This window comes from Moschus berezovskii, chromosome 20 (assembly GCF_049115385.1).
Source record: "Moschus berezovskii isolate FMDL1 chromosome 20, NW_MosBer_1.0, whole genome shotgun sequence".
Classification (NCBI taxonomy): Eukaryota; Metazoa; Chordata; class Mammalia; order Artiodactyla; family Moschidae; genus Moschus; species Moschus berezovskii.
This window is the reverse complement of record NC_142479.1, coordinates 60830183-60842903: the sequence shown is the minus strand read 5'-3', so window position 1 is coordinate 60842903 and position 12721 is coordinate 60830183. Positions and strand designations below refer to the sequence as shown.

At 40.2% G+C, this 12721-nt stretch overlaps 1 protein-coding gene across 1 annotated transcript in view; it reads left to right on the top strand.

Annotated features, from left to right (window-relative positions):
• Window positions 1–8038, top strand: part of PITPNC1 (phosphatidylinositol transfer protein cytoplasmic 1) — a 267578-nt gene extending 259540 nt beyond the window's left edge. Inside the window, exon 9 of the mRNA XM_055408242.2 lies at window positions 3419–8038. Coding sequence (XP_055264217.1) covers window positions 3419–3735 — 317 coding nt within the window. The 3' untranslated portion in view covers window positions 3736–8038. The remainder of the gene's footprint in view (window positions 1–3418) is intronic.
• Window positions 8039–12721: the final 4683 nt, after the last annotated feature.

Genomic DNA, 12721 nt, shown 5'->3' with positions numbered 1-12721 from the left:
TTGCCTTGGTCATAAAACCAAGAGCGTAGAGAATGGAAACATTTTGTGGCCTGCACCACAAAAGAACAGAGGGGTAGAAACGGATGTCACACCAAAGCTAGAACATCAGCGCCAGTAACTTTTACAGACGTAGTTAACGTTCAGTCATTCATTTCAGGGAGGGCTCTTGGCTCATCTGGTATTTTCCGTTTCTTTGCATTTGCTTTGAAATGCTTTCCATGGCTCTTTATGGCTGTCTTACCCTTGGTTCCTTTTTACTTAGGTTCCTGTCCAGAGGGGCTGCTGTCCGTGCATACACACTGGCTGAGCAGTGAAGGTGGGGTGAGCTAGGTCTAGCTGGGACTTAAGCTCGGAGAGCCTAAGGTTATTTAATGGCACCTTGGTGACTGAGAGCCGACAGTGTGCTGTCTGCAAGCCAGCATCTTAAATACAGTTCTATCAGTCATCCGTGCTTATGAGGAAGAATTACAGATAACAAAGAAAATGTAATCACCAAGTCATTTTCATGTATCTTTGGCCAGAGCTGTGGTGTCTTTGGGTGCCAGCTTGAGCCCGCATGTCTGTCAGCCCCAGAATAATGCACATTAGCTATGTAAGAAATTGACAGTGTAGTTTTGGAAAATTGAGAGATGGCTCTTGTTGTGAATGCTTTAGATTTGTGAAGACCTCTGGTTGCACCTTGGAAATGTCGAGTGAACTTCTGAGAGCATGTCTTGGGAATGTGCCCTGTCAGCCATTACGTGCTGCTATGGGATGCATGTGGCAGCCCTTGAGGTTGAAATAGCCCTGACTCTTCTTGCATGCAGTGATTGGATTTGCAGAAGCTGTTTGAATCAGACTTAACTGAAGTGTTCCTCTGGAGGCGCTGGCCAGTTCCTAGAGGGCTTCCCCCTTTCTCTCTCCCTGTTCTAAAGTTAGAAGTGCTCGTAAGGAAACCGTCCTTAAATTTCCATCACTCTCAGTTACCTTTTCTTTAGGAATGTTGATACCTGTCCCCTCTCAGCCGCTGTCTGAAAGCCGCTCCCTATATAAGCATGACAAGACAAAGGAAACCAGAGGAAGGGGGAAGATGCCACGTATCGAAGGATACTACACAGCGCTTTCCTCAGTCTAAGTTCTTACAGCTTAAGACTCTTGGTTTGGTTTTCTTTCCATTTTACTCTGATTATTACTGTTGGAAAGTCAGTTTACCATTTAGCCAGGGACACCTGGAACGGGTCTCCCCATGGGAAAGCCCGTGCATTCTCTGGCTGCAACTCAGAGCCCTTCCCATAACTTCAGTGTCAGAAATGCCCGTCTGCTCAGAAGTTACACAATGTGGTTATCTTTAAATGCATACCACACTTGCCTTATTCTTTGAAATTCCATCAAATTGGGAAGGGTCATTGATTTTTTTCCATATTTTTCTTCTCTATCATAATGAAAAAGTTGAAATCAAGAGGCTGCTGTCCATCACAAAAATTACAAGGGTGCTCAATAAATTTAGATCTACTTCCTGAGCAGAGGCAAACTATATTGAAACTGGGCAAAATGAACATCCATGGTCCCAGCAATAAGGAAATAACAGTCTCCTTTTCAACTGAGCAGTTTCAGTTCGTTTCAAGGAAGAGAACTTCTAAGAGACTGAACAGGAGTGTAGAATCAAAATTCTGTACTTTGGGTGATTTCTGCCCCCTGCTGGATGTGTAGAGTAGTGCACCATTCAGCCACTTGAAAACCTGATATTTCATAAACTGCTGAAATTCACTGAAACTTTTCTGAGTCTCAATTTTATTTTGAAATACCTCTCTTTAAAGAACTTAATCTTATTTCTTAGCTTGTCTAATAGCCTTAGTGTTCTAAGTGGTAAGTTTACAGGTACAGTTCTTGCTGTATTCTGAATTTTATATTCTATCAACATGGGCATAATTATTTATTTCCTTTGTAAAAACTTTTCCCTTCCAGAAAAATTTAATAATTGTTCCCAGGAAATACTCTTAAGAATTTTTTAAACATATTTCTGGTTTGCTTGTATGTTATGCTATGACTATAGATCATATATCTTAATGACATACTATGTTATGAATTTTCACTCCATAGTTAATATTTCCAAAGTGTCTGTATGTTTCATACTGGTTTATGTAGTATCATCAAATGAAGGCTCACCAACTAAGTTCATGGGAAAAGGACACAAGTGAAAACGTGGGTCTCTGGGAAGATAAAACAGGTACAGAAGCCCATGGTCAGCAGGGCTTGTCCTTTTACACCAGGACAAGCTTGTTGGCCTTCACTCAGAACTTTTTTAGTAAGACCAGTTACCTATTTTCCCAGTTACCAGTAACAAAATTGGCAAAGGATACCAGGGATAGCCAGACTGAGAGTCATAATAGAGTTCCTGAGAATGAGAGAAGAAATACCACACTGTGTGAAACAAATTAGTCCTAGGAAATGAGTCACCACTGTATTGTAGCACAGTGATACTCTTTCCATATATTATGTCTAATTGGTAGTAAGTGTATGTAATACGTTATTTAATGTATTTACATTAGGGAAGGCTTTGCCTTTAAAAGAATGTTTTTTAACTTTCTCACATAAGAACTTTTCAGACATTTGGCAAGTCTGTATCATCTGACAATGCCCGTTAAATAAGGCATCACTGAATTTATTTCTTGGATGCCAAATAATGTTCTTTTTTCTTTTAAATGAAATTCGCACTGATTTTGTGATCCTCTCTTTTTCTTCTCTGCTCTTTTTATGTTTCCTTGAGAAATTGTTTTGTTTCCTTGGTTTGGGGATAATTAGCAAAGCTTGTTGTTGCTGTCACATCTTACTTGTTTTTTCCTCTGAAAAGATCTCAGGATGGATACATAGTTAGGAAACAAGTAACTCCTAGAATGCAAAAAGTATATTTATTGAACAAGAGGATAACAGGTTGATAAATTCTGATAATCTGCCTATTTACCCTGTAAAGTTAAACTTGTGTTTTTATGATCTAAAGTAGTTGTTAATATGTATCATTTGGGGCCACTGATTGCTTTAATTACCTTCCTTTTGTAGAAAAGATGGCCAGGTCTAATAATAGCTCCATATACCACACCTTACCCACAGCACTTGAATGTACAGACACACACAACTTGGTGTGGTTCTGTGCTCTCCTGATAAACTCTTCTTCAGAATACTTAAAGTACTCATTGAAAGTGCTTTGGAAAATCTTGGATGGATATTCATAAAGGAATATTTTTTCAGAGGTCAGCCTCAGTAAAAAAAAAAAAAAAAATTCAGGGTTTAGCATTTCAATGCTAATTTGGGCTAATAATCTGGAGAGACCCCTTAATCATAGGATTCTAGTAGCTCCTTTAAACAGGCAGAGAGATGAATCCATTTGTGTCTCTTCCAAATACTTGCTCATTTTTTTTTCTTTCTATTTTTTGCCTTTAAGACATGACAATGGATGAAGTCCGAGAGTTTGAACGAGCCACTCAGGAAGCCACCAACAAGAAAATCGGCGTTTTCCCACCTGCCATTTCTATCTCCAGCATCCCCCTGCTGCCTTCTTCAGTCCGCAGTGCCCCTTCGAGCGCTCCATCCACTCCTCTTTCCACCGATGCACCAGAATTCCTGGCAGTTCCCAGAGATCGGCCCCGGAAAAAGTCTGCCCCAGAAACTCTCACACTTCCAGACCCTGAGAAAAAAGCCACCCTGAATTTACCTGGCATCCACTCTTCAGATAAGCCATGTCGGCCCAAATCAGAGTAAACTTCATATGAATATTTCATGGGGTTTTATATTTTCGGTTTGGGGTCTTGTTTGTTTGTTTTTAAGGATCTTCTGATATAGAAAAAGACTGCTTTGTCGCTCAGACATGTCCCTTTGATCTCTTGCGTGTGCATGCGGTTAAGTAATTTCACATCGAATATGACTCCCTAAGTCTGCCACACAGTGTCACGTTAGACGTAAAATGCAAGACTTGGGAAGGACAGAAGAGATCTTCTGTGGCCGCAGCTGGTCGCCAGGGAGGAAGCCTTGTTTATTGGGCATTTGATGAGGTTGGCGTGGACTTCAAGGGTAAATAAATGAAAACTTTACACCACTGTGTTACAAGGTATAGTAAAATAATGAAGTTAGTTTCCTCCCATCAAACGTGAAATTCTCAAAATTTTTCTCAGGCATAACACACCTTGTTAAATTTTGAACTACAATACTTGAATACCAGGAGTTACTAAGATTCCTATTTTGGTTAGTCTGACTCAGGATTTGGGGCCTAATTAACTCTTTAAATTTTTTGGAAATTTTAATTATCAACTTGTAGAGGCTCCAAGTGCAATTAACAATAACTTATTTATACCTTTCACAGAATTTAATAAAAATGCCACTTGTTTCTGTCTTTTAATAACTTCCCCTTTGTGCCCTTGTGGCCTCAGAAATCTTAGAATTACATGGATAAATGTGACCATAACAGACTGATTTGGAATGGTTTGGTTTAGGAACCAAGAGACCCAGGTGAGGCAAATGTCTTTTTTTTTTCTACAGGTATCAACGAGCCTTACGTCATTTGTTAAGATTCTCAGAATTTGCAGTTAATTGAGTAGAATTCATTGACTCTTTGCTCATTCAGAGAAGTTCAGGGTAGAGTAAGCTGCCTGGACTTTAACACTGTCAGACTTGTCTCCATCCCTTTAATGGGATACTCTTAATAATATCTGGACCTCCCTGGAATACATTGCCCATCACTGGACCTTAGAAAAGATTGTCATTCTCTTGTTCCTTACTTGAAATCCAAATATCAGGAATATCGCAAGAGTTGAGTCAACACCATCAAGTAGGACGGGAAAATGAGCAGAATGGCTAACTCTTATTTATAGAGTAAAAAAAAGTTATAGAAGATGCCCCTCTGTCCAGCTTTTTTCTGAGGGCCTTAGTAATGCAGGATTAGACTCAAGGTTGACGGGAGACAAGATCATTCACCAAAGTGGCAGAAAGAGAACTCTCTTTTGATCTAAAGAGAAAAATCTGCCACCTTTGCACCTCACTGCCTTTAAACGCAGAAGGAAGAGTAAACAGAATCTAGGATTTGTCCTCCGAGGGAGGAATAGAACAAGGTAATTGGGTAACTCCAAGGCCCCAGCTAGCCTTCCTGACCATAACCTCCAACCTCAGGAAAGGGACCTTCCCCAAACACAGATTCCAAAGGAAATCACATAGACCAAGGAGCGTCTCCTCTTCCTCTTACACAGGCTCTCAGCCAGTGGACCCTGCCTGCTTCTCTCTCGTGCCCAACACTCTGCACAGTGTCCTTCAAGTTGACAAACTCTCCCAAGGTGCAAGTGCTGGCCCCAGGAGCCCAGCACCAAGTGTTCTAAGTCATATGTCAGGTTGTCAAGATCATTTCTTAACCTATAGGTTGACATTTAGCTTAATAAATATATAAATAAACCCAGAACTCAAAGGAAACCCATTGCAAATAGCTTAGATCAACAGTGCATCTCTTCCCTAAGAATGATAGTACCACAGTAAGACGCCTTCCTTGCATGGTATGGTAGCATGATTTTTGCTTGTGGGAAAACTCGATCTTTTATCCAGATCTCTTGGACTTCTCAATGGCTCCCTTTCAACACAGTAGTACTTAACAAGAATGTCTGGCTTTAGGAAGCAAAATTCTCCTTTCAGAAGACACTTGCATAGTATATGTATTTGCTTAACATTTGCAAGCTGAAATCAGGATGGGGTGGGGTCATGATTTTCGCATGGAATGGATTTGTTTTGAGCACGTTGTTAACACATCTGGCACCTAGTTTTTCTGTCGACGCCCTTGCTCATTTTCCATTTTTGTAAAGTAGCTTCCTCTATCAAGGTCAACAATCCTATATGCTTTAGAAAGCTAATTCCTGGTTTCCTACTGTGAATTTTCTTTCTCTTATAGCCAGTACAATACCACAGACGTTACTTGCAAAACTACCCCTGATAGTGTGATTCTTAGCCAACAAATATGTGTGGTCTTAGAGTATGTTCAGTTTTTCTGTCTACATGTGGTTCGTGTGCATTTTCAAAGGGGGGAGGGGTGCAAATATTCTTCTAGCTGCTTCGAATATTTAATCCAGTCATCACAAAGCACAATGGCTTCAATATTTTATCTATCTTGATTTTCAAGTGTCATTTCACAGTCTTCATACGTGGATTTGTTTTTTGTGGGGTAGAAGCCTACCATGAATGTGTATATAGAACATTACTAATTTCTATAAGGATGGAAATTAAATGGCTGCATGATGGAAACTTAGAAGAAAAAAACCAGAAACTTGAATTAACTAAGCATGTTTTGGGGAAAAAATAGAATCTTAACTCAGTGCCTCTGTCTGCAATGTGGAAACCTTCAACTTTGTTCACCAAAATTGTATTATACCTGTATATATATAAATATAGTATGGCAAATCCAGCACCATCAGTTTTAAGTCTCTGGTAGCCAAATTAAAATAATCCACAGAATAACATTTATGTTCACCCCATCTTTGTCTCTCATGGTAGTGGAGACCATCAAAATGAACATAAATTTCGTTACTTTGGATGGACTTCAAATTACAAAATGCCCCTGTGCTTTTCATTGGCTGTCGAACAGATCGTTGCTTTAGCTGTGCTTTTCCAGGACAAGAAGGCCTCAGTGTTTTTACTGCATAAACTTTGTCAGAAGTCAGCTCTGAAGACCTTTCATTTTCCTACTTTTGAGCTAGAATGAAGCAAAGCAAAGAAAAAAGCATAACAACAGAGGAGTCTGTGACATTCTTCAGTTACCACATTATAACCGAAACTATGAATTTATTCATGAACTAATTTATAAACCCTTCTGTTTTGGTTTTGCATTTGTGTGGAGGGGAAATGGCTTTAATTTACTTGAAGGCATTTATTAGCCACATTTTTGGTTGTGAAAATAAATCTCTAACTAGTGCAATTATGCATGTCTTATGTAGACACTTAAAAAACACAACGGGACTCCCAAATGTTATTATATGGTTTTCTTCCAAGACACTATAATAAACAGTGACCTAAGAGAGTAGATTCTGAGACACTTCTCGAGAAATCATTTTTCCATGAAAATTTCATGGCTAATGCATTTATGTGTACTTTTAAATCCTACTCGCCTGAGCTCCTCTTCATGGCTCAAAGACAGCTTGTCACTGGCTGGCATAGGTCAACAACAATTGTACTTTTCAGAAGGGCCAGAGTATAATTTTGCTCCGTATGTGATGCGTATTCAGCTACTCCAACACAGAAGGATTGTTTAAATAGTTTTAGTCTCTTTCTGATCATCTGGTTCAGTAGGCTGGGTGACAATATGCCATCTGAGCCCTAATTCTTAAAATTAAAAAAAAAAAAATCTGTCCAGCAACTGCAATTGATCATAAATAGACTGTTTAAAACTATTCTTTCCTGCTGAAAATGAAATGTTACAGAAGAGCACAGCAATGGCATATGGAGGCAACACATACTGGGTTCTTCTGTGTTCTACCTTCAAAAAAGTCTGTTTCGTTTGAAATGTAAGTGTTTAAGCTTTTTAGGAGTTAGTGCAATAAGAGAATGTGAATATGTTGAGACCTTTCCAGATGCTGTTATTAATTATCATTTTATTGTTAACAAATGCTTTAGGATAAGCGTCTCTGAATGTTTTTGCTTAAAATCAAAAGCCTGTCTGTTGAATTGCAAGTCTCCCCTCGGTTTCTGTGTGTCTCCAAGAGAGGCTGTTGGAGCTGATGTTATGCCTGTGCCACTTACATGTAGCTTCAAGTGTCAATTTTAGTGTTTACATTTCGAACTGGGATCTTGATTAGTTAAATGGTCGATACACCACTGCCACAGCTGAAGGACCAAGTTCTGGAATGCACAGTGTGATAGACAGCAAAGCAAACAGAAGTTGATCTTCACACATCTTAACTGTGTGAGGAAGCCATCCTCCTATGTCATTTTGCAGCCGTTTTGTGTTTTTTTCCCAGTTATTTATTATTGATAATAACTTACTTTTTCTTACATTCTATTGTAAATAAAGTACAAACCAATCTTCTTTCCAAGTGTATCTTCCTCTCTCTCTTTCTTAGCTCTTTCCAAGGGAATGTTGACAAATTGGGAACTTGTGGGTTGATGGGGAAAGAAGCTATCAAGAGAGAAAGAACAAGCCAATGGCCAGTTCTTAGATCCAGTTCTAGGCGACTTGTGTGCAAAGAAGTGTCTAATACGTATCTTCAGGGCTCAGCCCTTGGTAGGAAATGCTTGGATGCCAGTTCTATCCAGCTAAAAATGTCACCAAGGTGAATCTGTAACCTAGTGGGATCCACCCAACAGATCCTTGGTTCCCGCTCATCAAATGTGAGGCAACAGTCTTGAGTGATAACCAAGAAAAATCTCCCCAAGGTTATCTGTAGGAACACCACCCCAGGGGAACACCAGATTCTCTCCACAGCAGGGGCAAGCCAATTTGAGTTGAGCCGAAATCACTCTGATCTGATGAGAGTTTCTCCAGCTCGAGTAACTCCTGTTGTTCACAGAAGGGTCCTCTGGGGATGGAGGAGCGAACACAGAAATGCTTTACCCTCCTTGTTCCATAGCCGCCTCGGAGCTCAGCCAGAACGCTCCATCCTCTCCTGGTCAACCCTGTAACCAGTGTCAATGTCCATATTTATTTTGTCGAAGTATAGTTGATTCACAATGTTGTTAATGCCTGCTGCGCAGCAAAGTGATTCTGTTATATACTTTTTCGTATTATTTTCCATATTTCATATTTTCCAGTTTTTCATATTCTTATGATTTGTCACAAGATACTGAATATAGTTCCCTGTGCTATAGTAGGACCTTGTTGTTCATCCATCCATATATTAATATAATAGTTTGCATCTGCTAATCCCCAACTCCCAATCCTCTGTCCTGCCATCCCCCCTCCCCCTTGGCAACCACAAGTCTGTTCTCTATATCTGTGAGTCCTGTTTGTACATATGTTCATTTGTGTCACATTTTCGATCCCACATATAAGTGATATTGATTATGGTATTTGTCTTTCTCTTTCTGACTTAAGTCGCTTAGTATGATAATCTCTAGGTCTGTCCATTTGCTGCAAGTGGCATTATTTCATTCTTTTTAATGATCGAGTGATATTCCTTTGCATGTACGTACCATGTCTTCTTTATCCATTCATCTGTCAGTGGACATTGAGGTTGTTTCCATGTTTCGGCGATTGTTAATAGTGCTGCCGTGAACATAGAGGTGCGTGTATCTTTCTGAATTATGGTTGTGTCTGGGTATATGCTCAGGAACATCCACATTATGTGCATTGACTCTGCACCATATCAGGCCACGGCTTCCTCTAACAGTGCTCCACAACTCCTCTGAGGATTTTCCCCAAATTTATGACTGTTCTTCAGTCACTAAGTCATGTCCGACTGTTTGCGACTCTGGACTGCAGCACGTCAGGCTCCTCTGTGATTCACTGTCTCTCTGAGTTTGCTTAAATTCATGTGCGTTGAGTCACTGATGCTATCTAACCATCTCATCCTTTGTCGCCCCTTCTCCTTTTGCCTTCAATCTTTCCCAGCATTGGCTCTTTGCATCAGGTGGCCAAAGTATTGGAGCTTCAGCATTAGTCCTTCCAGTGAATATTCAGGGTTGATTTCCTGTAGGATTGACTAGTTTTCCCCAAATTATGTAACACTAATTCAGTTACTTAAAACATGCTTGAATTTGGAGCTCCAAATTCACCATTACCACTCCTGCCCTGCCTCTTAATTCATTCTTCAAAGCACATAAACTTCCCACACGTAGTTGCTGGCTGAAAGTCAGCTTGGTACAGGCAGGCTAGCTGTTTATTCCTGGGACCAAAGCAGTCCACTCCAGTATTCTTGCCTGGAGAATTCCATGGACAGAGAAGCCTGGCTCCAGTATTCTTGCCTAGGGAATTCCAGGGACAGAGAAGCCTGGCAGGCTATAGTTCGTGAGGTTGCAAAGAGTCAGACATGACTGAGTGACTCACACACACGGACACACAAACTCTATAGGTGATTAAATATTTGGATGCCTGATGTTAAATGTGTAGATGTTTATCACACCCCAAGTTCCCCTGGCCAGCTTCTAATCATGACATTATCTCATCTGAGTGTTACTCTTAGATTTCTGAACACCCAAGTTCTTTTCTAAAACTTCCTGTTTACTTCACTACATTCACTTGGAATTTTTTGCCTTCAACTTCCAACTGTACCTTGGCCTCCTGAGTTTAAGATAAATCATGTGTCGTTTCTCCACATCCCTTTACGAAAATGTTAGTGTCAAACCCGAAGTTCCGATGCCTTTGGAACAGCAATCAACCTATGTGTACATGTACATTCATGTGTGCACATTGTGTGTGTGTGAGCCTGTAACTTTGGCTGACCCAGGCAAGCTCTGTTTTCCAGTTTATTGTATTGACTTGCTCTGCTTAATTATTAGCCCTCTGCTATTCCACACCCCCATAAATTCTCCCTTTTCTACAGCATCCAACCTAATAGGATGTCTCATTCAAATCCAAACAGTTAACTACTCCTTCGCCTGGGAAAATGAGAAACAGCTTGGAACTATGACTTAATGTTCATGCCCTGGTCCCAGCATGGAGGACTTGAGCTAATAAGTAGCCAAAGAAACTGGACATGGCCTCAGGTTCTACAAGAGTCCAGCCATTTGGTACAGCAACATTAAACCACTGAATTACACACCCGGAATTTAGGGGATAATTATGTTTAACTAGAAGTACCAATCGTCTGCACTAAAGGCAAGCACAAAGGACCAGGAGTCATCATTTCCCCTCTTTTAATTTATAGAAAGGAGTTTGGTCATCTGTCACTTAAGGGTGTTCAAGGACAGCCAGATCTGAACCTTTGTGATTTTGAAAAAGTCGTATTCTGAAATAACTTTCCTGCTCCCGAGGGATTCTGCATGCAAGATGCTGGCAGTTTACTGCTCTTCAGCAACCCTTGGGAATCGTTCTGTGATCTTCAGCACACAGGGGGATTATATTCAGAGCAGTCCAAAGATAGCTTGCTACTCCCTGTGCAGTCTGTTCTTAAAGCCAGTCATCAGCATTAATGTGTGCTGTGCTTCTTCCCAGAGCACAATTTGAAAATTTAGAAGTATGTCTACAAGTCTGAATTTTCCCACTCCTATCTTGGAATTATTCCATTTCTGTGCATTCTGACCCAGATTGTGAATTTTCTTTTCACCTTCATTAAGTACTTTGGAATTTGCCCTTTCTTCCGTGGAACGTAACTCATAGATGCATATCTTTCTACCAAGCACTTCAAGAATTTTGAATTATTTTGTTAACTACATTTGGTGTATAGCATGGCCATCATTTTTCATAGCTGTGTAGTATTCCACTTTGGTTGGAAATCTATCATTTATTTAAATAGTTCCTTATTATTTGGTATATAGATTATTTTCTGGATTTTGTTATTATATATAGGGTTGTTGGGAACATCTTTGTAATATAGGTTATGGCTTCTTTTTAATTACTTGTTTTGGATAAATTCCCAGAAATTGAATACTGGGTCAAAGGATATAAATATTTTTATGACTTTGAGTATTTGCTGCCAGTATCTCCTCCATAGAAAAATTGTACCAATTTGCAGTTCCATTGACAATATATGAGTGAGAACATTTGTCTTTTTAAACAAGTATTTGCAGTTTTAAAAATTCTCTATTCTCAACTCGCTACGCAGTGGCTAGCATCCATTTCCCACGTAAGTCCTTTGTTCATTTAATATCTTTAATACCCTCTTTCTGGGTGTTCCTGTGAGGAAGGACAAACCTAGATAAAGAAGTCCTTTGATTTATTTAGATGTTCAGTGGCTTCCCTATCTTAGAAACATTGTCTGCTATAGAAACAAAAGCATAAGGAATTGCATTTAACTGAATAAACACATCAATTTTAAAATTTATTTTTTATTTTATACTGGAGCATAATATACATGCTTTGGTGGCTCAGAGGGTAAAGAATCTGCCTGCAGTGCCAGAGACCCAGGTTCAGTCCCTGGGTCGAGAAGATTCTCCTGGAGAAGGAAATGGAAACCCACTCCAGTATGCTTTCTTGCAGAACTCCATGGACAGAGGAGCCTGGTGGGCTCTAGTTCATGGAGTCGCAAAGAGTCGGACACGACTGAGCGACTAGCACTTTCATCCTGCCGCATGCTTTCTTTCATAGTTGATTTACAATGTTGTATAAGTTTTCAGACGTACGGCAGAGTGATTCAATTATTTGTTGCTATTGTTTAGTCACTAAGTCGTGTCCAACTCTTTTGTGACCCCATATACTATAACCCACCAGGCTCCTCTGTCCATGGGATTTCCTAGGCAAGAATAACTGGAGTGGGTTGCCAGTTCCTTCTCCAGGGGATCTTTCCAACCCAGAAAAGATCGAACCTTCATCTCCTGCATTGGCAGGTGGATTCTTTAACCACTGAGCCACCAGGGAAGCCCAATGGAGTTATCCATATACCTGTATTAGTTCTTTCTCAGATTCTTTTCCAGTATCAGTCATTACAAAATGCTGAGTAGAGTCCCCTGTGCTGCACAGTAGGTCCTAGTTGGTTACTGATCCTATATTGCAGTAGTGTGTGTGTGTTCATCTCTCTGCCCAACCTTTCCTCTTTGGTAACCATGCTGGGAGGGATTGGGGGCAGGAGGAGAAGGGGATGACAAAGAATGAGATGGCTGGATGGCATCACCGACTCGACGGACGTGA